The sequence below is a fragment of the Xyrauchen texanus genome, chromosome 2 (assembly GCF_025860055.1).
Source record: "Xyrauchen texanus isolate HMW12.3.18 chromosome 2, RBS_HiC_50CHRs, whole genome shotgun sequence".
Lineage (NCBI taxonomy): Eukaryota > Metazoa > Chordata > Actinopteri > Cypriniformes > Catostomidae > Xyrauchen > Xyrauchen texanus.
The window spans coordinates 22365629-22393427 of NC_068277.1; the positions used below are offsets into that span (position 1 = coordinate 22365629).

General features: G+C 39.1%; 2 protein-coding genes and 1 long non-coding RNA gene across 3 annotated transcripts; all 3 read right to left on the bottom strand.

Moving 5' to 3' along the window:
- Positions 1–7775: 7775 nt before the first annotated feature.
- Positions 7776–10491, bottom strand: LOC127655082 (E3 ubiquitin-protein ligase TRIM39-like). Its single transcript, XM_052142691.1, has 7 exons — positions 10411–10491; positions 9613–10142; positions 9382–9477; positions 9010–9134; positions 8881–8894; positions 8436–8462; positions 7776–8323 (listed from the first exon to the last, which is right to left on the bottom strand). The coding sequence occupies exons 1-7, from the start codon at positions 10469–10471 to the stop codon at positions 7776–7778; spliced, it is 1401 nt and encodes a 466-aa protein (XP_051998651.1). The 5' UTR covers positions 10472–10491.
- Positions 10492–11352: 861 nt separating this feature from the next.
- Positions 11353–19609, bottom strand: LOC127652797 (E3 ubiquitin-protein ligase TRIM39-like). The gene is made up of 6 exons (XM_052139184.1): positions 19052–19609; positions 18878–18973; positions 18563–18778; positions 18335–18482; positions 13080–13106; positions 11353–12951 (listed from the first exon to the last, which is right to left on the bottom strand). Exons 1-6 carry the CDS (start codon positions 19607–19609, stop codon positions 12389–12391), a joined length of 1608 nt encoding a protein of 535 aa, XP_051995144.1. The 3' UTR covers positions 11353–12388.
- Positions 19610–20820: 1211 nt separating this feature from the next.
- Positions 20821–25077, bottom strand: LOC127661323 (uncharacterized). Its single transcript, XR_007972751.1, has 4 exons — positions 22788–25077; positions 21945–21995; positions 21460–21522; positions 20821–21363 (listed from the first exon to the last, which is right to left on the bottom strand). It is a non-coding gene; the product is annotated as an uncharacterized LOC127661323 (long non-coding RNA).
- Between the last annotated feature and the right edge of the window lie 2722 nt (positions 25078–27799).

Genomic DNA, 27799 nt, shown 5'->3' on the forward strand with positions numbered 1-27799 from the left:
ATTGGTTTCTATAAGTGGATTTGAAAGACGCTTTCACATCCCGATAGCGCCTCATCACAGGCCTTTTCTGAGATTCGCTTTCGAGGGACAGGCATACCAGTACACAGTACTACCATTCGGCCTATCATTGGCCCCCCGTACATTCACGAAATGTATGGATGCAGCACTTTCCCCCCTGAGACAGCGGGGAGTGCGGATACTGAATTACCTCGACGATTGGCTAATCAGCACAATCAGAGGTTCAGTTAATGACACACAGATCTTGGACTATCAGCCATTTACAATGCCTGGGTCTGAGAATAAATTTTGCAAAGAGCGTGCTATCCCCCAGCCAGAATATTTCTTTTCTGGGACTAGTGCTAGACTCAGTGCAGATGACAGCGCGCCTCTCATCAGAGCACGCGCTCTCTATTCGACGCCTTGCAACATCGTTCAGAACGGGCGCGCACGCCCCCGTCAAACGATTTCAGAGAATGCTCGGCCTCATGGCCTTGGCATCAGCTGTGCTCCAGCTAGGATTGTTGCACATGCATCCTCTCCAGCGCTGGCTCAAGAGCCGCGTCCCCACTCACGCGTGGCGCTCAGGCCACTTTTTGATCAGAGCGAATCACGGCTGTATAAAAGCCCTGACGCCCTGGAAAGCCATAAAATGGTATCAAACCGGCGTGAGTCTAGGCGTGAATTTTCGGAGAAAAATGATCACGACAGATGCCTCCAAAATAGGATGGGGGGCCCTTTACGAGGGCAGGCCTGTTTCCGGTTTTTGGTCAAACCCGGAAAAGCGCCTTCGCATAAACTGTCTGGAAATGAAAGCGGTCGCCTTGGCTCTCAGAGCCCTGCTTCCGTACCTGCAAAACGAACACGTCCTGGTCCGACCGGACAACATGACGGTAGTTTCGTATATAAATCGCCAAGGTGGACTCAGGTCGAGCTCCCTGCACTCTATGGCCAGGGAGCTCATCCTATGGTCACAACACCACCTGCGCTCGCTAAGAGCAGCGCACGTGCCAGGCGTCCTGAACCAAGGAGCGGACATGCTATCCAGAGACAAAGTTCTCCCAGGAGAATGGTCTCTCCACCCTCGGACGGTTCAGTGGTTATGGCGAACCTTTGGCGAGGCAGAGGTCGACCTCTTCGCCTCCAAGGAAAACGCAGCACTGCCCTCTCTTCTTCTCAAAAAGCACGGACGCTTCGCCCAAATCTGGCCGAGCCGCCCCTTGTATGCTTTCCCCCCGATCACGATGCTGCCTCAGGTCATCAGTCGGATCAGGGAGGTGAAATGTGCAGTGCTCCTGGTAGCCCCACTCTGGAAAAACCAGACATGGTTTCCAGAGCTGGTACAGATGATGCAATCTGCCCCATGGCCGATTCCGCTGAGGCAAGACCTCCTCGGACAGGCCAGCGGGATGATTCTTCATCCCGCCCGATCTGTGGGCCCTCCATGCATGGCCCCTCAACGGGTTCCCGAGAACCTCCCAGTGGAGTTCTGAAAACCATTGCTGAGGCACGAGCCCCTCTACGAGGCTTGTATGCCCAAAAGTGGAAAGTGTTCAGTGACTGGTGTGATACCAAGAGCTTGAACCCCAAAGCGTCGCGAGATACCGAGTGTACTCGCTTTTTACAGGAGCTGCTGGAGGCGGGCCGCACACCCTCCACGCTCAAAGTCTATGTGGCTGCCATAGCGGCATCACACAATCCTGATAAAGGACATTCATTAGGAAAAAACGATCTGATCGTTCGTTTCCTAAGAGGCTCTAGGAGGATGAACCCTCCTCGCCCACCTTCGGTGCCGATCTGGGACCTGGCCACTGTCCTGGACGCACTCAAAGGTGCCCCGTTCGAACCTCTCCGAACCGTGCACCTCAAGCAGCTCTCGCTCAAAACCACGCTCTTGCTGGCACTCGCTTCAGTTAAAAGAGTGGGCGACCTGCATGTGCTGTCATCAAGCGCTGCTTGCCTGAAATTTGGACCTAACGACTGCAGAGTTGTCCTTAGGCCAAAGCACGGGTACATTCCTAAGGTGCTCTCTACACCCTTCAGAGCACAGGTGATATCTCTGGCAGCGCTATTGTCTTCAGCAGACGAAGGCGACGCAAATTTACTCTGCCCGGTCAGGGCGCTCAGAGTATATTTGGAACGTTCTGCCCTGTTCAGACAGACGGAACAATTATTCGTATGCTTTGGCGGCCGAACTAAGGGTCTCGCTGTCTCAAAGCAACGAATATCGCGCTGGATAGCGGATGCTATAGCGCTAGCTTATGAAGCCAAGGGCCTTCAATGCCCCTTAGGCGTCAGAGCTCACTCTACGAGGAGCATTGCCTCCTCGTGGGCATGGTCGAGTGGGATACCCATTGAAGATATTTGTGCGGCAGCAGGCTGGGCCTCGCCTTCGACATTTATCAGGTTTTATAACCTACAGGTCCCCTCATTGCATTCCAACATTCTATCAGTCTGACTGTGGAATGAACTGGAGTATGTACATGCTGGGCATTATCTCCTCCCTTATAAGGTCCGTCTCTGACCGGCTTAGAGGGTTTCTTATGCGTACCAGTACACAAAAAACTCAGTACATAAGATTTGTGTTTGTACAAGGAGCACCCCACCTTGTAGGTAAGGGCGCCCTGTCATACCCCACTAAATAGCTCGCCTCTGGCCGGCTCTTGGAACATCACTTTGCTTTAAGGCTCAGGCACCCGCCTCTGGCTTTATACAGCGAAGTCAGCACGCACGGCGTTTTACATGGGGTTCCCATAGCGTAAGCTACTTACGCAATAGGAGAGACCTCTCGATAAGGGAACGACTCTGTTACTAACGTAACCTTGGTTCCCTGAGAGAGGGAACGACTATTGCGTAAGCTGCCGTGCCTGTGCTTTGTCAGTCGCTTCAGTCGATTGAACTTAAAGAACCGGAATGACGGGATGCTCATTATATAGCCCTCATATGCTAATTTCAGCAGGCTATGAGCGCGCGAAAGCGGGGCGCGCCCCCATTGGTGGCGCATTCTAAATCGCCCCGTCATTGGTTCGAGCAGTTGCCGCAGCACAGCCATTGACCGAGCTGCTTCGCTCATCACTGTCTGCTGTGCAGCTGCAATGCGTTTTACATAAAGACTTCAATATTTCTCGAGAAACGGAGTTTTCCCATAGCGTAAGCTACTTACGCAATAGTCGTTCCCTCTCTCAGGGAACCGAGGTTACGTTAGTAACCGAGTCGTTTTACAGCATGATATTTTTGCTCACAGTAAAACAAATATTGCTTTCTAAATCAGTTTTCCCACAGTTTAGCGAATGTTCATATTCTTTATTAACCGCTTTGGCCATTTTGGGTTAGGCCTATATGTGTTTCATACATGTCTAAGGTTTTTACTATGCATTGAAATACACTTTGGTGATGTTTTTATAAGCTATTGTATTGATTTGTTTTTATTTTACAAAGAGAATTATTTAATATAAATAATCAAATTTGTATCTGTAATTAGCTACAATAGCAAGTTCTGTGGTTGTCGATGAACTAATACATTTTCACATTCATTAGAATTAAAATTTCGTGTCCTGGTGTTTATTATTAATATAACAGATTCATTTATTCATGGATTTTTATTCCAGTGTGGCTGCATAGGATTGTTTCCAATTTCCAATAACTCCAGAGCGTTGTAAAGTCCAAAAGTCAACATGTTTTGAAAAAGGATAGATGTAATAATTTCCAAAATTCACAACATGTTTTTATCTAACGAAATATTCCACCTCAATCCATGTTTGTTGGCGTTTAGACTTTCGAAAACATTTTCACTGTGGTGGAAAAAACTTGCTGTAGGCCTACACAAAGCGAGGCACGCACCTTCCGGGGCAGTCTAGCAGCTAATATATAATATATATATAGGCCTATGTATTTGTATAGTCTAGCACTATTATATATTACAAAAAAAAATCGTATTATGTAGGACTATCTGTGTTCGCTTGGCGCTCCATTTGATCCTTATTATTCTATTTTATTCAATACATTTTTAGGGTGATGACGCCATAAAATATGACGACAGACATTAGAAGCTTCATTCTAAAACCTCAATAGAAGTTTCGAATGTAAATATGACATGACATTTTGGTACAGTCTAGTATGAACGGTCAGAATGACCGCTATGGCCATTCTTGTAGTTATAGAATTCCGGTAGTTCTCGTGTTAAATGCAAGTACCAGTATATTGCTTGATTAGTGTCCTTTGGAAGATCAAAGCGTGTCTCAGCCATGACAGTATTACAAATGTCATAGACAGTAATGTCTTTGTATTGAAGGCCAAGTTTAAAATATATCTCTATAAATTGTCTCAGACCCAAAGTAAAATAAAACCGGATTAAACTTGAAAGGCGGGACATGTTTACTTCCATGCAATCCAGCTAAAATAGAGGCAGGATTTTGAGGGATCTCATTAATTCAGAAAAACAGAACAAAATATTTTTTTTAATGAAAAATTATCTCATAATTCTGAGATAATTAAGTCGTTAATTCAGAAAAACAGAGCAAAAACTTTTTTCCATGAAAAATTATCTCGTAATTCTGAGATAATTAAGTCGTTAATTCAGAAAAACAGAGTAGATTTTTTTTTCTCAAGTGAATGCAATACGCTTCCGTAGTAAGCCACCATTAGTGTAGAGAAATGTCGGAGTTTCACTTTCACCAAAAGTTCTCCAGAAAAACATGGCCCCTCCCCTAATTCCCTAGTGGCCGGTGTTGTGCCGACTGCTATCACTTATATCTGTGTTTCTACACAACTCGTTTATCAAGTAGATTCTAGGTCTTTTTTGTCTGATATTTGAACGTTAAATCACGAGCCTACTGGTAGATTTTACACTAAGGTGTCACATGGTTTACAAAAGAAAATTAGTTAATTCTCCTGTAATGTTATAATGTTGTCCAAATGAACACGGCACGCTCAAGTAGCCTACCTCGGTAGAACAGGGACTGCAGGGTTGGGAACATGCTGTAAAATGTCATTTGTAATGTATTTCATTAGATTATTCAAGGTCAGTAAATGCCACTTTGGTTTACTTCTTCAGCACTAGCAGATTTTTTTTACTTGATTTGACATAACAAGTACATAAAGAAAATACACTTCATTGTAAAAATACACTGGTGTCCAAAAGTTTGGGATAATGTAGGCCTACAGATTTTGCTGTTTCGGAAGGAAATTGGTACTTTATTTCACCAAAGTGGCATTCAACTGATCAAAAAGTATAGTCAGGACATTACTGATGTAAAAAACAGACCCATCACTATTTGAAAAAAGTCATTTTTAATCAAATCTAGTCAGGCCCGATTTCCAGCAGCCATCACACCAACACCTTATCCTTGAGTAATCATGCCAAATTGCTTTAAATTGTCTTTGTGAGGGGGCCTGGGTAGCTCAGCGAGTATTTACCCCCGCTGACTACCACCCCTAGAGTCGCGAGTTTAAATCCAGGGTGTGCTGAGAGACTCCAGCTAGGTCTCCTAGGCAACCAAATTGGCCTGGTTGCTAGGGAGGGTAGAGTCACATAGGGTAACCTCCTCGTGGTCGCGATTAGTGGTTCTCGCTCACAATGTGGCGAGTGGTAATTTATGCGTGGATTGCGGAGGGTAGCATTAGCCTCCACATGCTGGGAGTCTCTGTGGTGTCATGCACAATTTGCCACATGATAAGATGAGCGGATTGGCGGTCTCAGAAGCGCAGGCAACTGAGACTTGTCCTCCGCCACCCGGATTGAGGTGAGTAACTGTGCCACCAGTAAGGACATAATAAGTAGAGGGAATTGGGCATTCCAAATTGGAAGGAGGATAAAAAATAAAAAAAATTAAAAAAAACATTGTGCTTGTTTTTGAGTTGCCACAGTATGCAATAGACTGGCATGTCAATATTAGGAAAAAATAGCAAAAAAGAAATAGCTTTCTCTAGAAACTTGGCTATACAATGCTTGAAATTGCCAAAAAACTGAAGATTTCATACAAAAGGTGTACACTACAGTCTTAAAAGTCAAAGGACAGAAAGAGATGTGGAAGACCAGAAGTACAACTAAACAAGAGTATAAATACATCAGAGTCTCTAGTTTGAGAAATTGATGCCTCACATGTCCTTAGCTGACAGCTTCATTGAATTCTACCTGCTCAACACCAGATTCATGTACAACAGTAAAAAGAAGACTCAGGGGTGCAGGCCTTATGGGAAGAATTGCAAAGAAAAAGCCACTTTTGAAACAGAAAACAAGAAAAGGTTAGAGTGGGCAAATAAACACAGACATTAACAGATAATTGGAAAAGAGCATTATGGATCTTAACACCATTGAGCTTTTGTGGGATCAGCTACACTGTAAGGTGCGTGACAAGACAGCCACATCTATGACAAGTGCTAAAGGAAGTGTGGGGTGAAATGTCACCTGAGTATCTGAACAAACTGACAGCTATGCCAAGGATCTGCAAAGCTGTCATTGCTGCACATGGATGATATTTTGATGAGAACTCTTTGAAGTAGTTCTGAAATTAATTATCAAATTGTAATAGTAATTTTTCACGTTATTAATGTCCCAAATGTACATTGTGATCAGTTGATTGCCACTTTGGTGAGTAGAAGTACCCATTTGCCACTTTGGTGAGTAGAAGTACCCATTTGTTCCCATAAGTACCCATAAGTGCAAAATCTTTACATTATTCCAAACCTTTGACCGCCAGTGTATGTTCTCTGAAAAAAAGCCTAAATATATTATGCCGTTTTGTTACTCTAATTTATCTTGTTTTAATGATTTTTAGATATTGTTTTACAAGAAAACAATATTTAAATTCATATTAAGTACAACAATTTTGCAGTACATCTTTGCCCAAATATCAATGGTCTTACTAGAAGAAAAAATGCTCTAATGTAAATTTACTTCATATAATTAATTATAAAAAAAATAATCACACCTGGTAACAAATGCATGTAAGGGCAAGAAATAGCATTGTATCTTAACATAAAGCTAAATGTTCTCATGGCAATTTGCTCAAGGATAACTCTTTTTGCTGCTCCAAACTTTAAAAACCCACAGTGTACAAAAACATCCTTTTCTGAATGTATGTGGATTCTGCTCATAGAATCAGACAGGAAATATATTATTTGTAGATTTGTATATGATGTTAAAGGCAACATTGGTTAGCAGTTCTTGTAAAAAACAAAATATCCTAACAATGACAAGGCATGTAATCATGTATTTATTGGATTTATGTTTCATCTGTCAAAGCCTTTCTATTTGTATTTTGTTAAGCTGTAGAAACACGATGTAGCTACTCTATTTAAGCTCCCAAGGGAAAGTTTCTCAATTACATCATATCCACATTTTTACTCACGAAAGTGTGAAAGCACTTGTAGGAATGAAGCAAATCATTGTTTTCACTGATGTTTAAAAGCTCCTCTGATCGAATAATTTATATGGATACAATTTTTTCAACTGTATAGATTATATTAAATGCAACAAATTACAGTAAAAAGCAAAGTAACCTCTTCAGTAATCAAAATATTTTTTTATGTAACTGTATTCTGATTACTAACTACTTAAATTGAAACTATAGTGTAATATAGTTACTAATATTTAGTATTTTAAATACATAATCCCATTTCATGTATTTTGTTACTCATGAAATGGGATTATGTACAGTATATGAGCATGAAATGACCAAGACCATTTGCCATTACAAAAACGTGAATCTGAAGTGAAAGTCTCTGTCAAAATTCTCAAGTATCTTGTATTTTGCGTGAGTTTGGTGTGAACCACCACTTCAGAAGCAGTTAATCTTCATTAAGATTAATGGCATTTTATCCTCATTGTTTTTACCAGGATAGAAATATGGGTAGAGATTCCCAGTGAAAGACTGACCAGTGAAAGAGTAGATATGAGAATTGGAATCCACGTCAAAAAAAGAGACCAGACCCTCTTCATAATCCACAAACACCCCCACCTTCTGGGGTTTCTCTCTCAAAGAAAGTGAGACAGAAGGAGATGCACTTGCCTGATATTCATTCCCCTTCCACAGACCCACAGTCCAGAATCCATTCTTAGGGCTCAATTTAATCTCACCTTTTCTCTTAATGGATCCATTGGCCACTCCTAAATCCCAATCAGTTTTCCCCTCTACCTGAACCTCAAAGTAAAATTTCCCTGAACTGAAACCCTCTTTTCCTAGAACACTGGGACATGTATCAAATCTCTCTGGGTTGTTTGGGAGGTCATGCTCATTGTTGCCACTAAAATCCACTTTCACTTGTTTCCCATCTTCAGACAGAATTAGACATGCATGAGCTGTATTAGGATCCAGAGTCACATCCACTAAGAGAGAGAAGATATCTTTAAACATTAACACAGTTAAAAAACATATAATCTTGCATATGGTATTTTTAAGGCAGTGCTTTCAGTGAATTGAGAAAATCACACAATGTACCTGCATACTCCTGCATCATCTTAAGATCTGCGGAGATTAATAACATTAAAACATTATATTGATTGAAGTTTATTTCGAGCAAAATAAAATAAAATAATATATACATATATATTAACACACACACACAAATAAAAAAATAACATAGCACAGCTTATACTTGATTTCTTGAAAGCTTTTTGAACAAATATGAACAAATCAGTGGATAAGGGGACTAAACGTTGTCTTTAATGCCACCTATAGCTAAATAGGTACATTAATTTCCGCTTACTACAAATGGTGTCAGAGATTTCAAATTATTAAAAAAATATATGTACTTATTTCACTCGGATGCTGATGTATCTCCTGAAGAGACTTAAAATGACTCAATGCCTCCCTCAGAGTGGTCATGCTCAGACGAGTGTTAATATTTATCTCAGTCCAGTTTCTGGTGTTTAAAAGGCTGCACAGTGATGGGTCAGTCTATAGCGAGTAAAGAGAAATGATTGAGTATGACGAGTGTTATGCTGTAATGATAGTAGAGAGAGGGACACTGACCTTTAGGAGGTGAAGGTGATCCTCAGTGTGTGAGAGCTACTCCAGCTCAGAGTTTCTCCTCGTTAGTTCAGTGATTTCCTGCTCCAGCTCTTTAATGAGCTCTTCAACCTGCTTCTCTGCTGCTTTCTGATTCTCCATCACTTGATGTAGTTCTGTTCGGCTTTCCTAAAGGCCATTTAAAATATTGTTTGGATTCAGCTGGAGTCAATACACTTTATACTAACATTTCCTAACTCAGACAAACATGGAAATGTCAAAAACTATCTCTATTCAACTCACTAAGAAAATGTAAACGTGAATAGTAACCTTATTATCTTTAAATAATCACTATGTACTAATCATCGTTAACCAATATAATCTATATCTAAATGTTGTACTAGATATTTGACCTCACTTAGCATTTAAGACTTACATTGCTGAGTGTAATTGACTCTTTCATGTTTAGAATGTTCTTCTGTCTGTCCTGGATCATCTGTCGCACATCCATCTGTGTACTCGCCAGTTGACTCTTTAAACAGAGAAAGATTCATGCAGTGTGAGAACACTCCGTGCGAGTTAAAAACCAGATTTCTAAATAGATGCTAGAAGATCTTAAGGGAATAGCAAACTGTTCTTCGTGTTTAATATTTCTAGAATATACTACCTTCTTCTCTGTAATCTCGTCCTCTATAGGAACAGTGTTGTGAGTTTTGTGGTCTTCCTCAGTGCAGGACAGACACACACTTATCTGATCATCTCTACAGAACAGCTCCAGAGGTTTCTCATGTTTCTGACATATATAATCCTCCAGATTCTCCACGGGGTCAATCAATTTGTGTTTCATTAAATTGGAAACTTTTTGATGAGGCTCCAGGTGAGTCTCACAGTAAGATGTCTGACATTCAAGGCAGGACTTCAGGGCTTTCACTTTCTTCTCTGCACAGGTGTAACATAACACTTTGGTTTTTTTCCTCCTATAGCTTTCTGCAAGTTCTCGGAGTGCTGTATTAATTTTAAGGTTCGGTCTCTTCGGAAAGTTTTCCTTACAAAGTGGGCAGCGGCAGTCCCGATTTTTGTCCCAGCATTTTGTCAGGCAGGTCTTACAGTAGTTATGCCCACACGGAGTGGTGACTGGATCAGTGAGAACATCCAGACAGATTGAGCATTGAATCAAGGGATTTTTAGGAGATTTCACTGTAAAGTATGAAAAATATAGATTTTTCTTAATCCCTTCAGTAAAAATAAAGATAATTCTGAATACCATGTATGTATTATTTCTGATTTGTAAATATTTCCTTGTGCAATGTTTACACCATGAAAGCAAATGCCAGATACCAGAACAAATGCAGAAACTTTCCTGTAACTTAACATTATAGTATAACCCTATTTTCAACTTCAGAAGTTACAACTTGACAAGTGTAATGACGGAAAACTGATTCTGTACAATGTGCTGTTTACTTACACTCAATTGGTTCCGTCATGCTTGATCTTCTGTCAACTGGTGGCTGTGAGAATTCTGCCATTGTCTTCACAGACTTTGCACCTCTTTATAATGACTAATTACTCCCTTCAGCATTATGGTTTTGTCCAAATGTGCAGTGGACACGTTCATAACACGGACGGTAACATTACTGAAATGAAGAATACAGTTTGACTGAGAAACTTGTAGCTTAAGAAACTACTCTGCACCAAATTGACTGGCAACAAAATAATTTTAGGTAAAACTAGTTGTAATTTCCCCCCTAACTTGCTTAACGGAGTAAAGACATTTACCCTCCATTTTCAGAAGTCTTGAACACTTCTTCTCTCTTCAAGGACTTTGACCAAATATGTAGGAGAAATCAACCTTTGGCATTTTTGACATATTCAGACTTTTACTGTGTCTATATAGTTTATTCTTTTATTGTTGAACTGTGGTTTTATGTTCATTTATTAAAATGTCATCATACTGACTGTGACACCAAAAAAGTATGTTGACACTTATCGCACACATTAAAATGTATGAATTGCATTGCACTGATGTACATGTTTAATGAAATGTCTAACCAAATGGCATCTGCAAACAAATGAAGCTAGTCCTTTTCTCAAAACTCTTCCATGTAAACAACAGGTGCAAGACTTTGTACATTTTGAAGTGTGGTTTAGATGTCCAAATACTTCTGGGGAACTATATTTTATTTAATGTTTGGGCAACATACCTCCAAACAACTTCACTGAAACCAAATAGAGATCATTCTTAAAGTGAATCTAAAAGAGAACTCAGTTTTATTACTTTTATAATCTCAGACTGTAATGCAATGCCTATAATAATGCCATAAGTATATTCTAGTATAGAACAGTGTGCATCTGCATACAAGGTGTATATATATAGGAATGATACAAAACGTATGTATTTCCCCAAAAATTATATTTTAATGAATAACATTAAACTTCAAAATGAATCAAGTAAAAATGTAATGCTTTCTCCCTCTAAATAGACAAGTAGACATTGCTGTTCACCTCATATGCCAGTTTACTAAGTACTGACTTCTTTTATGTCAGTTTTAAGTTTCAGTTTTTGAGCCGACCACCATGGACGCTGTCACAATATTTGTAACTGACTTGAGTATTCACTAGGATTACTCTCACAATATAAATTCCAATGATTTGGGAAACATAGTGTCATTCCAGAAGCTGAAGCTCACCTAATACTTGAAAGGACAGAAAAAGGACTTACATCTGAACCGAATCTATGAAGCTTTTTTTTTTTTATTTACATTTTTTCAGTTTGGAGCTTGACAACCCTTCCCTTACAGTATTTTTATTACATAGAAAAGCATGCCAGGATGTTTTTGTCTTTCATTTATTATTATTATTTAATTGTGTTCCACTGATTCAGAAAGTCAACAGCAGGGTGAGTAAATAACGGCAGTGTATTAATGGGTGATTTGTTCCTTTAAAGGTGTCACCAGGGACACATTATATGTGCATTGGACTATTATTATAGATTGATCTCCAAAATAGCCTGTTATTTTCCTTTCAGTAGATCCAAGAATTAAAGGGCTACTTTGGTGCTGCTTTACCACACTGATTTAACAAAAGTACTTTATTTAAGTTCCCTTTTCTTTCCTATCATCATTTTAAAGATCATTACAAAGATTATGCTGCAGTGACACAGCAAACTGTCACTGTAGCCAACATTTTTCACCTTTTTTATTTTACTGCAAATCTGTAAATATTGAAAATGTCAAGAATAAAAAAAAGAACACAATAACTCTAAAATCAATGTAAAATTCTAGCAACATTATTGTGAAGAGGAATACACAAGTTTATCACATCCCAAAATATACTTTAAAAATAGAATAAAAGAATTAAGTCCATTGTTTGTTTGATTATCTACAATTGGTGAAAAGTTAGAAAAAATGAATAGGTAAGATGCTATCTTTCTTCATTTCTGATATTTATTGTTGATTCACTAAAAACCACATATTGTTTCTGACAGGTGAGATGATCAATGGGGCTGAATTCTTTTCTCCATTATTAAAACCTGGGCTGAAATATGGATAGAGTTTCTCAGTGAAAGACTGACCAGTGAAAGAGTAGATATGACACTTAGATTCCACATCATAAAAAGAGACCAGACCCTCCTCATAATCCACAAACACCCCCACCTTCTGGGGTTTCACTCTCAAAAAGAGAGGGACAGAAAGACAGTCACAGGCCTTGTACTCATTTCCATTCCTCAACCACAGAGCCCAGAGTCCATTCCTTGGACTCAAAGTAATTGTCCCCTTCCTGTTAACAGACTCTCTGGCTACTCCTAAATCCCATTCAGTTTTCCCTTTTACCTGCACCTCAAAATAAAATTTCCTAAAGGAGAATCCCTCCTTTCCCAGGACACTGGGACATGAATCAAACCTCCAAGGGTTGTCTGGGACATTTTGTTGTCTTTCTCCATATCCAGCTTGTTTGTCATCCAAGATAAGTTTAGGATGAGCCGTTTCAGGATTCATAGTAACATCAACTGAAAGAGCGAGAGATCAGAAATATAAACTTTTGTAATAACACTTTTAGATAAATGTATAGTTTGGGATGAACAATTTATTTTCATAAATATTTAAATGTATGTGTTAATGCAGGGTGACACTGTACCTGAAAACATCTCCACCGTCTGTAGCTCTGTAGAAACAAATATATACATTATGGTATATTCTTTTTTTTCTACAATTTTCTAATATTACATTTAGAGAATGAAAGTAATTTGAGATATGGAGTAATTGCAAGTAATTATATTACTTCTGAAACATTTTGTAATTTGAATAATATGAACATTTCCTACTTGTCTGTTAGCTTGCTTGGGTAAATAATACAATTCTCAGATGTTCATACCAAAATATGTAGTCCAGCAGAAAAAAGCATGATAGACCAATCATCTGCAAAATATGTTGTCGACTTGTCTATCCATGATGCAATTGTATATATATATCATTGCAATGCTGAGGATCTCATAATTCCAACAACACCTAGAATCAGCTTCTAGTGTACTCAGAGGACAAGATATTCAACTAAACAGTGGGGGAGGTGTATGTGATCACAAAATAAACTATGGATGAGAATTCAGTCACATTAGAGTGCCACCTGCGTTTCAGATCTGTATATTGTGATTGAAGGTTATGGGAGGTGATAGAGGAGTACATTTGTTTTTCCTAGTACTTGCTGCCAGGGAAATAGGGCCAGCATAGCCTTAATTACAGGCTTTATGCTTTATGTAGGAACACTATGTTCATCATTAAAAAAAAATTGAAAATAGGCTTTCGTTTACATCGAAGAGTACGGCAAAGCCGCACACACGCACACATACTCTCTTGCTGCTTCTCATGTCAGAGCTGATGTTCAGCCAGGAAACTAAGATGCGATTTCAATGCAGTCCAACCACTTTTCCACTAACTTGAGAATCGAACAATGATCTAACTGACCATGTTACTACATAAACAGCCCACAAACAGTACATTACAGTCTTTGCATATGACGATGCTGGAGCCTATGTGCAAGTCAATCAGGGTATGAAATTAGTACAGACCAAATACGGGTATTTCGTGCACAGCGGCTGGTAATTTTGCCAATCTACCCACAACTGTGGAGGGTGACCTGTAATGAGTCTCAGAGTGACATATGAGAAGAAATCCTGTTTGACACAAAGACTAATGCTTGAAGAAACACACTTGATGATATTTTGAAGAACAGACAAAAGAAAATATGTCAATGCACATACCTAATTCGTTGTGTATTCAAAGGGTCATTGGAGCTAACATGCCCAGCATGTGTGTTGTCATAATGCAATACAGCCTCAGAAATGGTACTTAAAGACATTCTCTTCTGTGCTTGTCTAATCTTTAGCCTCCATGTGTATGTAGGTTGCATATATGTTATATTTTATATTCTAAAATAACATAAAAATTACATAAGTGCCGACCCGCTGAGGCATGGACTCTACAAGACCCCTGAAGGTGTCCTGTGGTATCTGGCACAAAGACTTTAGCAGCAGCTCCTTCAAGTCCTGTAAGTTGCGAGGTGGAGCCACCGTGGATCGAACTTGTTGCTCCAGCACATCCCATAGATGCTCAATCGGATTTAGATCTGGGGAATTTGGAGGCCAGGGTACCGTGAACTCTTCATTATGTTCCTCAAACCATTCCTGAACAATGTGTGCAGTGTGGTAGGGCGCATTATCCTGCTGAAAGAAGCCACTGCCATCAGGGAATACCACTACCATGAAGCGGTGTACCTGGCCTTTAATTATGTTTTGGTAGGTGGCATGTGTCAAATTGATGTCCACATGAATGGCCAGATGCAGGGTTTCCTAGCAGAACATTGCCCAGAGCATCACGCTCTCCACCGGCTTGGTGTCTTCCCACATTGCATCCTGGTGCCATCATTTCCCCAGGTAAACGGAGCACACGTACATGGCTGTCCTTGTGATGTAAAAGAAAATGGGACTAATTGGACTAGGCAAACTTCTTACACTGCTCCAGGGTCCAGTTCCGTTGCTCACATGCCCATTATAGGTACTTTCAATGGTGTACATAGGTCATCATGGGCACTTTGACTGGTCTGCAGCTAAGCAAACACATACAGAGCACGGTGCAATGCACTGTGTGTTGTGACACGTTCATCTCGTAACCATCATTAAAATTTTCTGTTACTTGTACCACAGTAGACCTTCAGTCCATTCAGACCAGACGGGATAGCCTTCGTTGCCCTCGTGCCTCGATGAGCCTTAGGCGCCCAACACCCCGTAACACCATGGTTTGTCCCTCCTCGGAACACTGTCGGTAGGTACTCACCACTGCTAACTGGGAGCACCCCACAAGCCTTGCTGTTTAAAAGATGCTCTGACCCAGTCATCTGGCCATAACAAATTGACCGTTGTCAAAGTCGCTCAGGTCTTTACTCCTGCCCATTTCTCCTCCATTCAACACGTTGACTACGATAAATGATTGTTTCGCTTACCATCTAATCTACCCAGACCTTGACATGTGGCCTTGTTAGAAGATGATCAACGTTATTCGCTTCACCTCTAAGTGATCATACTGTTTTGGCTCATCAGTGTGTATGTACAGTATGTATACACACACACACACACACACACACACACGCACACACATACACAGTGCCTTGCGAAAGTATTCGGCCCCCTTGAACTTTTCGACCTTTTGCCACATATCAGGCTTCAAACATAAAGATATAAAACTGTAACTTTTTGTGAAGAATCAACAACAAGTGGGACACAATCATGAAGTGGAACGAAATTTATTGGATATTTCAAACTTTTTTAACAAATAAAAAACTGAAAAATTGGGCGTGCAAAATTATTCAGCCCCTTTACTTTCAGTGCAGCAAACTCTCTCCAGAAGTTCAGTGAGGATCTCTGAATGATCCAATGTTGACCTAAATGACTAATGATGAATAGAATCCACCTGTGTGTAATCAAGTCTCCGTATAAATGCACCTGCTCTGTGATAGTCTCAGAGGTCCATTTAAAGCACAGAGAGCATCATGAAGAACAAGGAACACACCAGGCAGGTCCGAGATACTGTTGTGGAGAAGTTTAAAGCCGGATTTGGATACAGAAAGATTTCCCAAGCTTTAAACATCCCAAGGAGCACTGTGCAAGCGATAATATTGAAATGGAAGGAGTATCAGACCACTGCAAATCTACCAAGACCCGGCCGTCCCTCTAAACTTTCAGCTCATACAAGGAGAAGACTGATCAGAGATGCAGCCAAGAGGCCCATGATCACTCTGGATGAACTGCAGAGATCTACAGCTGAGGTGGGAGACTCTGTCCATAGGACAACAATCAGTCGTATACTGCACAAATCTGGCCTTTATGGAAGAGTGGCAAGAAGAAAGCCATTTCTTAAAGATATCCATAAAAAGTGTCATTTAAAGTTTGGCACAAGCCACCTGGGAGACACACCAAACATGTGAAAGAAGGTGCTCTGGTCAGATGAAACCAAAATCGAACTTTTTGGCAACAATGCAAAAAGTTATGTTTAGCGTAAAAGCAACACAGCTCATCACCCTGAACACACCATCCCCACTGTCAAACATGGTGGTGGCAGCATCATGGTTTGGGTCTGCTTTTCTTCAGCAGGGACAGGGAAGATGGTTAAAATTGATGGGAAGATGGATGGAGCCAAATACAGCACCATTCTGGAAGAAAACCTGATGGAGTCTGCAAAAGACCTGAGACTGGGACGGAGATTTGTCTTCCAACAAGACAATGATCCAAAACATAAAGCAAAATCTACAATGGAATGGTTCACAAATAAACATATCCAGGTGTTAGAATGGCCAAGTCAAAGTCCAGACCTGAATCCAATCGAGAATCTGTGGAACGAACTGAAAACTGCTGTTCACAAACGCTCTCCATCCAACCTCACTGAGCTCGAGCTGTTTTGCAAGGAGGAATGGGCAAAAATTTCAGTCTCTCGATGTGCAAAACTGATAGAGACATACCCCAAGCGACTTACAGCTGTAATCGCAGCAAAAGGTGGTGCTACAAAGTATTAACTTAAGGGGGCTGAATAATTTTACACGCCCAATTTTTCAGTTTTTTATTTGTTAAAAAAGTTTGAAATATCCAATAAATTTCGTTCCACTTCATGATTGTGTCCCACTTGTTGTTGATTCTTCACAAAAAATTACAGTTTTATATCTTTATGTTTGAAGCCTGAAATGTGGCAAAAGGTCGAAAAGTTCAAGGGGGCCGAATACTTTCGCAAGGCACTGTATATACATACTCACACAGGTGGCCAAAAGTTTGGAATAAGGAATAATGTACAGATTTTGCTCTTGTGAAAAGAAATTGGAAATACATTTTAGTCACAAAGTGGCATTCAACTGATCACAATGTATAGTCAGAACATTAATAATGTGAAAAATTACAATTTGAAAGAAATGTTTGAGAACTTATTAAACTACTTCAGAGTTCTCATAAAAAAAGTCCTCCACATGCAACAATGACAGCTTTGCAGATCCTTGGCATTCTAGCTGTCAGTTTGTCCAGATACTCAGGTGACATTTCCTGTAGCACTTGTCTTGTCAGTCACTTCTCACGCACCTTACAGTCTAGCTGATCCCACAAAAGCTCAATAGGGTAGAATGACAATTTGGTGAATTAAAGTACCAATTTCCTTCTGAAACAGCTAAATCAGTACATTATTCCAAACTTTTGGCCACCAGTGTGTGTGTGTGTGTGTGTGTGTGTGTGTGTGAAGCAAGTACAAGATCACAATATATCAATATTTTGAATTACAATACACTAAACATAAAGAATAAAGAGCACTTACTCATGTGTACATTCCAAGAAACCTACATTAAACATAAATAAACTCCAGCAACTTTCCTCGCATCCAGCTCCTGCATTGAAGTATTCTATTCAGAAGTGATCATGCCCTATTCCCTTTGAAGACAATTACTCTTCACTAAGAGCTTCAGAGGGCTGAAAGGTGGTAATGTTGATTCAGAACTCATTTTTTAAGCAATTCTAATTGGAAATTCTGTTTGGAACATCCCTAAAACATGAATTATTTTCTCTTTGAGTGCCCTGCAAAGGCATCATCAGTTTTGGGAATTACACAGCCAGGTGTGGTGTTCAGATGTAGGGGAGGGAGCGTTCTTCTTCTTAAAAGCATTTATTTGGACAAAGTTTCTTAACCTTTTGAATTTAAATGCTAATATCTGCAGAGAAGCATATTTTAATTGCTTATGTCTTCTAAACATTGAAATAAATAGTTTTCAGAAGTACGCGAGATTACCTTACAAAGGACTTGAAGCAGACTTGACTTTCATTTGACTTTCATTTTGATTTCACAGAAGTCTTAAGACAGTGAGATACTCACCAATTCCTGTAATCTTCATCATAGCATGATTGAGACATTCTTGATGCTTTGTCAGAGCTCTCCTTAAGATGTCCACACTCACATGAGTGTTAATACTGATCTCAGTCCAGTTTCTGGTGTTTAAAGGGCTGCACAGCGATGGGTAAATCTTCAACATGAGAGAGTAGTGAGAAATTATTGAGTATGAGTGGGTTATGCTGTGATGTGAGCAGAGAAAGAGACACTGACCTGTAGGTGTTGGAGGTGATCCTCAGTGTGTGAGAGCAGCTCAAGCTCAGTGTTTCTTCTCTTTAGCTCAGCGATTTCCTGCTCCAGCTCTTTAATGAGCTCTTTAGCCTGCTTCTGCTCCATCACTTCAAGTAGCTCAGACTGACATCTCTCAATGGAGCGTATCAGAGCAGCAAAGATCTCAATACTGTCTGCTCTCTCGTACTTTGTCTTTTCCTGATAAATTAGCTCAATTAGTATTTATTCAACATAACCACTAGAGCATTATAAATACCATATTTAAGTTAAAATGTCATTAAATTTCTCGAGACTGACCCAGATGAGCTGCATGGAGTGTTTGAACTCTTCAATTTTCTTCATCCTGTGCTGGATCATCAGATAAAACTCATTCTGCCTCTGCCCCAACTGAGACTAAAAAGAGATGAAACTTTGTTTGTTTTAAGGCAATGTTATAAAATGCGACAGATTTTTTTTTTGTATGTGTCTCACCTTCCTCTTTCTACTCTCCTCCTCTAAAGTAACAGTGTTGTGAGTTTTGTGGTTAGTCATGATGCAGGATAAACACACACACATCTGATCATCTCTACAGAACTGCTCCAGAGGTCTCTTGTGTTTCTGGCATATATAGTTCTCCAGATTCTCCACAGGGTCAATCAGTTTGTGCTTCTTCAATTTTTCTACAGTGTCATGAGGCTCTAAATGTGTTTTACAAAAAGATCCTTCACAATGCAGACAAGACTTTACAGCTCCTCTCTTTGATTTTGTACAGGCATCACATAGTACTTCTCCAGGTTTGGCAGGACTTTCTCCCTTCCTCAGTCGGTTAACAATGTCTCTGAACTCTCTATTGATCCCAAGGTCTGGTCTCAAGTGGAAGTTTTTCATACAAAGAGGACACTGACACTCCATACTACTGTCCCAATGTGTAGTAATACATTTTATGCAGAAATTGTGTCCACATGGGATGGTTGCTGGGTTGGTGAAGACATCCTGACAGATTGAACACAGGAACTGATCTGCAAACAGGGAACTGCTGGAGGAATCCATTACGGGTAAGAGAAGGAAACAAAATGACTGTACAAACACAAAGTACATTTATATCACTGTCTCTGACCCTCCCTTTTACACAAACTCAACTTGTAAAACTGGTTTTGTTACAGGATATAGAATAGAACATACTATTTACTTGACATTGATATTATGATTTCATAATTGTAAACATATGAAGGCATATTAAAGGTCTCTTTCGAATTGTAAAAGCGTAGATTCACCAATTATCCATTCAATGTCAGTAAACACTCCTTAATAAAGCAGGAATGATGCACAACAAGCAGAGGAAAAATTTTTACTTACAAATTTGAATATGTGTTCTCAATACTGCTGTGGTGTTCCACCGTGCATTGTACACGTGCTGTTGTAAATTACTTTACAAGAAATGATTTTCATAACACCTCCCACGCAATATTCTGGGTTCAATTCAAGTTACGCTCAATCGACAGCATTTGTAGCATAGTGTTACAGTAGTGGGGAAAGGCGAAAATGTAGGTTACAAAAGATCCAGTGATTCGAGAAAAAATGTTCTCAGTAAGAAGTAAACTGTGGGAGAAAATCTGAGAAGTCTTTGGAATTATCTATATGTGCTCTGCGTTACTTTTTCCTAAATGGTCATCATAGATTTAAAAGTAATAGATGGAGGGTACCGGCATAAACAAATTAACAGAAAAAAAGTCTAGTCAATCTACTCCACCCTTTTACTACGTAAAAATGCTTGTGAGGTGTTTTTTCCTGTCACTTAAAAAAATAAAATAATAATAAAAAAAAGAAATTCCCGACACCCGAAGTTGACCTGACTGATCACATTCAGACATGTTTTAGAGTTTTAAATGTGATTAAATAAAAAACAGAATATAAAATAAAACATTCACTTTCACGTGTGTGTGTGTGTGTGTGTGTATATATATATATATATATATATATATATATATATATATATATATATATATATATATATATATATATTAGCACCCTTCCAGGTGTTGTGCCGAAATTGGAATTCCTGCCAGAATCCGCCTGCCCCCTGGCGTGCACCTGCAGTTTCAGAACAGCAGCGCCAGAACGGAAGTGAGGGGCGGAGCATACGTTCTTAAAACGGAGTCGCGCCACCGACGGTTTTGGAGCGTAATTTCCTTTTATTACATGTGAATTCATACTTTTAAATAAGGCCACTTCTCAGTTCATACATGTATAAGTTATAATGATACAGTAAGGTACAGTACAATGAGCATTTTAAAACATAAAGCTTGTGTAATATAATTGTATGATGTTATCATTATAATAAACATTTATTCCAAAGTCAAGAACATGTGCAACATACACTTATCTATATGAAAACTAAAACATTTCAATAAAAATATAACTACAATACAACTAATATATATATATATATATATATAGGCCTATATATATATATATATAAATATAATGTTGCTATATATATAAAATAGCAACATAATGTTAAAAGAAACAATCAAACTTTACAAATAATTAAAAATAGTCAAATTCACTCTTAGGCCCATTTTGTGATGACATTCCTGCAAAAATAACTCCCTGACACAAAATTAAATGTGAAGGGCTCTTTGGAAGCTTCTGATCATTCCAGGAGATTGTTGAGGGCCTTTTCCTTGTCCTCTTCATCCATTGTAAGGAAAAGAGGCTCTTCCACTGGGCACCTGAGTAAATGTCTGTTGGAATGGAGCCATTTCACATCTTCTGTCATGTGATGTGTCCTTCATTAGAGAATGCTAAAGAAAAATTTTATTTGAATATTTATTATAAATGTAATATTTGCAAAGCTATATATACATTGATATATATGTGTGTCTATATTTGAGACATACCTCACTGCTGCTAAGTGTAGCTTGTTCCCCACTTGGAAGGGCCTCTTGAAGGGTTTCTCTATACTGTAACATACATTTCTTGGTTAATTTAGATTTGGTAGGAAGGGGGTGCAAATGTAATGGTGGGCTGGAGGAAATGTCCAGTATTTCAGAGAAAACCCCAAAGTTCTCCAGAAGAATAAGGGTCCACCATATCCGTATGTTTGAAAAGTCACAATGGAAGACAAAAATATTGAGAAATCTTGAAATAGCAACTGCTACACCATCATAAAGTTCAATTACTTGAACTGAAATTACTTACAAATGTAAAATCAAAGGGTGCTCCCAAAACAAGATGTAGAGCATACTGTAAAGCAACAAAAATCAAGAAAATTCTCCCTGTAAATGTCATAAATAAAAAATTGCTTCCTTGTTCCTTCTTTAACAACTACTTACGAAGCACACCAATCATTAGTTTATTTATATCAAAACATAATTTGTCTCACCATCAACATGAAGGCTCCACAGTCCACACCAATAATTTCTTGGGGGACATCCTAAAAAAAAAGAAGAAGCATGAGGTTAAGTGTAAGGGTTTGGCACTTGTCCCAACTTTAACAGACTTCTTAAATCCTCTGCTGGGCCTTTTTCACAATAGAGTCAATGTTTCTCCCACTTCTGGTCCTGTAGGATGTAATTCCAGGAACCTGAATGACTCTGTGTGTTTTACATTTCCATGTAATTTAACTTAAATGTGCAGCTGTGATGTTGCGATGTTGTATAAGTAAACCATATGTTGCTAGCGTTGCTGTTTGTGTAATGTGCATTGTTATAGGCATATTATGTCAAATGTGGACATTATGCTAAATAGTATAATATGTATATAGATGTGTAAGAGGACTGCACTTTGGTGGAACAAGCTGTGGCAGAGCAGAACTGCGCACTGCCCCTTTAAGGATCCACCACCACCAACTAAAATGGCTGCTCATCAGATTACCAGGCGTCAACAATAAAGGTAACCAGGAAGATGGTTGTTCATGACAAAAAAGAAAAAGAAGAGAGATTTGAGACTGGTTAGAGGTGAAGTTGAGGTGTGCCAAGCTGATGTAAGGAGAAGGAAAGTTTGTGTACTGGGATGTGGATTAGGAACGCGATCGGAGAAGAGGAAACCACAAAGGGACAAATCTGACAGTGTTTATCACTTGTTGATTTGCACTTCTTGAGTGAAAGTGGAGTGGCATGAGTTCAGAGGCTCTTCAGGCGCCAAAGAGCTCCATGGTTAAGGTGTGACGGTAAAATAAAGGTCTATAGTGAAAGCGCTAGGTGATTCCTTGATTCTTCTGACCTACCTTTATTCCCTTGTGTTGGACTCTCGCTCCGTGTCTTGCAGTATTGCCCACAGTCACCAAACTGGTACATGCAAACTCTCCGTGAACCAGCGTGCGACATTCACAAACTTTCCTGCCTTTAACTCTCACTCACTCACTCACTCACTCACTCACACACACACACACACACACACACACACACACACACACACACACACACACACACACACACACACACACACACACACACACACACACACACACACACAAAATTATTGTTATATGATTATATGTTGAACATTTGAGATTGTTTGTGGTTTTAAAGTGAACAGGGACTTTAACTTGATCATTTGAAACCATACACAAACCTGAACATTTAAACTTTGATCATTAACACCGGAAAGTGAACCATGGTGTTCTTGATTTAAGCCAAACACTTGGACTGAACTTTATATAAAAAAAATTATTATTTTAATGACATGGACACTTGAGAAGCTTCTAGACATTCAAACATTTGTCATTGTTCACTTTGTGACTTTATTCGTGGTGACGTGTAAAATTGGTGTGACATTTGTAGGCCTAACCTTTGAATTTAAATTTAACCAAGAAATCTGTTTGTTTGGCTTTAGAAAAACTGTGGGAGATATCTAACACTTAAAACCAGTGGGTTGATGGACTGAACTTAAAAAAAAAATACCATAATTTGCTCTGTGGAAAAAAGCAACTTCGTAGGACAGTTGTAAAAGTGGTGTTGGAAGTGTGTTGTAATGTTAAACAGTTCATCCCCTAACACAAACCCAAAATTGAACATGTCCATTCCCAGCCCTACATCCACTTGTATGATGATTGAAGCTCCAAGATGCAACAGTCACCTGTTTGACATCAGTTGTCTTCAAATCTTCACATACCTATCTCCATACTCCTACCCAGTCTGTGGCCAAGGTTTCATCTGCCATCTTACAGGAAGACTTAAGTGGAACACTTCCAACATTGAAATCAGAAATGGACAAACTCATGACAGAGGTAAAATTTATAATTTTCAAATGAACTGAATAGTCAAGGATACCTTGTTGTTAGATGTGGATGTGATGCTAAAGTAGTTCCAATTGGAGATTCATCGGGACATCAAAGCTCACCTGGTGAACTCTCAAAAGAACCTACAACCACTCTCACCAGGGAATTGCCCACACTTGACTTCAGCTTTTGCCACCATTCCATTATCAGTCCACCAGCGTAACGAGTTCCAACCAGAACCTCTAGCTTCTAAGCTGTATTCCTCCACTGCACAACCATCCAGTCATCAGTCATGCCACCACCAAGAGACCAACTCACAGGGGTGTACATTTCGACCACCAAGGACCGATGTTTCTAAGCACCGGGTTCACATTGCTGCACACCTCATTCCACGAGTCATTCAGTACTATCATGTTAACACAGTGAGTAACCATGTGGGAGTCTACAAAACATTTAAAAGACTCAACAAAGTTGCAGTCTGTCCAACAATGTGGACTGATGTGGAGAACATTTTGTCAAGGGCTGTAGGAAGTGTCAGTTTAATCTGACATATCTGATGGTGCTTCTCACCAGAGAGTGAGGCCTGGATTTTTTTCAAAGCTGTTGATTTGCACTTCTTGCATTCTTCATACTTCTTGATTCTTCTGACCTATCTTTTTTATTCCCTTGTGTTGGACTCCCGCTCTGTGTCCTGCAATATTGCCCACAGTCACCAAACTGGTACAAACTCTCAGTGAACCAGTGTGCGCATTCACAAACTTTCCTGCCTTTAACTTTTTCCTACACACACTTGAATAATTAATAATTGTTGGATGTTTTGTTCTGTTGGGATTTATATATTTTGTTTGAGTCTTTGACTCCTTGCCTTTGTTTACTGTTTTCTTTTGTTATTTGAATAATAAACATGTGCTTTGAAATTTGATACACTTTTATTTTGTTATCGTTTTATTGCATGTAATTGGTGGCTTTTAGAGCTATCTGGGGCAAGGTATTCATTTTGACAGGCCTAAATGTGTCTGGCACCCGAATTTTAAAATTTAAATTTAGTACAGGGGCCACCACCATTACTGAGCATTCAAGGAATTTCACTCAGAATTTTCACAGATAAAACAAAGTAGACTTGAACAGCATTGACATGTGTTACTCATGTAGGTTATGGTGTCATTCTAGTCATTTTATATGTAATATTGACTATATTAACTCTTATCATTGCACCTAAATATGAACATCATAAAAATGTATATTGATTAATCTGTAGTATTATTATGGTTTACACAAATTTCAATAAACATACTAAAGTACATTAATTAAACTTGTGTGTGTATACAACAAGACCGTACATAAGAGAATAAGCAATATATTTTTATAGATAGTAAGGCACACAGACAAATCTGACAATGGAAGTGAATATATGTAGGTAAGTTAAATAAGTGAGCCAGTATGTTTATGGATGGCATACTCACATTTTAACCAAATGGGAAAGGTTGATCCCAAAATTGCTAAAGGATTTAATTACTTTTCTTAGTCATGGTTAGGAGGGTTACTTTTGTATTCCATTGCAGATTACAGAATACATGCTGTAAAATGTAACTTGTAATGTATTCTGTTAGATTACTCTAGGTCAGTAACATACTCTAAATACTTTGGATTACTTATTGGTAGATTTTTTTTCACTTGTTTTGACTACAAAAATTCTGCCAGCACAATAAGACAACATACACATGTTAAAAATACATTCTGTGAAAAACCTAAATATCTCATGCAGTGTTGCTTCTAAAACAAGATCAATCAAACTGATCTTGTTTTAAGGATTTTAAAAATTTTTTACAGGAAAACAATACTATAATTATTATCAAGAATACGCTTTTTGCCCTAATACCAAACGTCTTACTAGAAGAAATTATGATAAAAAAATATGATCATGCCTGTTAACATGTGCATGTAAAATGGGTAGAAGTAGCATTATAGCTTTGCATAAAGCTGACAATTTACACAAGATTTATGTATATTATTTATTTATATTTCTTCTGCTCCAAACTTACTTCAGACTTCTCTTTCTTTGTATGAACATCATAAGAAAGTGATTCCCTGCTGTTCAAGTGCCCTTTGGATCGCATCATTTATTTGTATAAATATTTTCCATCTGAAAGGACATAATATTAAAAGAAACAAATGACAATAAAATGCAAAGTAATCTGTTCAGTAATCAAAATACTTTTTGAATGTAACTGCTTTCTAATTACCAATTATTTAAATTGTAACTTTAGTGGAATTCAGTTACAGTATATTTTGTATTTTAAATATGTAATCCATTACATGTAATCCGTTACTCCCCAACCCTGTTAGTAATTTACTTAAAATAATATATTTTAATCTTATCTGTAATACCAATTTCCTTTTGCTATGGCATATCAATTGTAATATCCATTATCCATAACAACATGGGCATAACCTGTGGGCATAATAATTTCAGCAATGTCATATGAACACCTGCCAAAATTATATTGCTCTCCCTCAACTCAGCAATATGAGGTCACATCACATTTACGCTGGTGACATATCTTCCTATGGAGTCTGTGTACTCCATAGTATTTGACTGTAGCTTTAATAAAATGGGTTTACCAGGGGGGATTACAGTATAATTTTGGAAATGTTATCATTACACCTGCCAAAATTATATTGCCCTCCCAATCTCAGGATTAAAGATCACTGAGACATCACATTTACACTGGTAACATAGCTTCCTGTGGAGGCTGTGTTCCTGTGAAGCATTTAACTGTAGTTTTAATAAAATGGGTTTACCAGGGGGATTACAATTTTGGCAATGTTATCATTATACCTACTGAAATTATATTGAGAAAATAAAGTCAAAAGTAACAGTCAGTATCTGGTGTGGCCACCAGCTGCAATAAGTACTGCAGTGCATCTCCTCCTCATGGACGGCACCAGATTTGACAGTTCTTGGTGTGAGATGTTACCCCACTCTTCCACCAAGGCACTTGCAAGTTCCCAGACATTGCTGGGGGGAATGGCCCTAGCCCTCACCCTCAGATCCAACAGGTCCCAGACGTGCTCAATGGTATTGAGATTCGGGCTCTCCGGTGGCCATGGCAGAACACTGACATTCCTGTCTGGCAGGAAATCACGCACAGAACGAGCAGTATGGCTGGTGGCATTGTCATGCTGGAGGATCATGTCAGGATGAGCCTGCACGAAGGGTACCACATGAGGGAGGAGGGTGTCTCCCCTGTAATGCACAGTGTTGCGATTGCCTGCAATGACAACAAGCTCAGTCCGATGATGCTGTGACACACCGCCCCAGACCATGACGGACCCTTCACCTCCAAATCGATCCCGCTCTAGAGTACAGGCCTCAGTGTAACGCTCATTCCTTCGACAATAAACGTGAGTCCGACCATCACCCCTGGTGAGACAAAACCACGACTCATCAGTGAAGAGCACTTTTTGCCAGTCCTGTCTAGTCCAGCGAAGGTGGGTTTGTGCCGATAGGCGACGTTGTTGACCTGCCTTACAACAGACATACAAGCCCTCAGTCCAGCCTCTCTCAGCCTGAGACAGTCTGAGCACCGATGGAGGGATAGTGCATTCCAGGTGTCATTTTGACAGTTGTTGTTACCATCCTGTACCTGTCCCGTGGATGTGATATTCGGATGTAACGATCCTGTGCAGGTGTTGTTGAAAAGTTGTATATGTTAACATTAGTTAATGCACTATGAACTAACAATGAACTATTTTATTTTTATTAACTAACATTAACAAAGAATAATAAATGCTGTAAAAATTGTATCGTTCATGCATTAACTAATGTTTACGAATGGAACTTTATTGTAAAGTGTTACCCAATTATTCCAAAAAAAAAAATATTTTCCAGATTTATTATTCATAAAGTCAATACTTGTTAATTATTTATGGTATGTTTGCCACATCTATAAATCCAAATCGTTAGGTTGTTCCCAATCAGACACAAGACCATCAGTAAGGTCAGGCACTGATGTTGG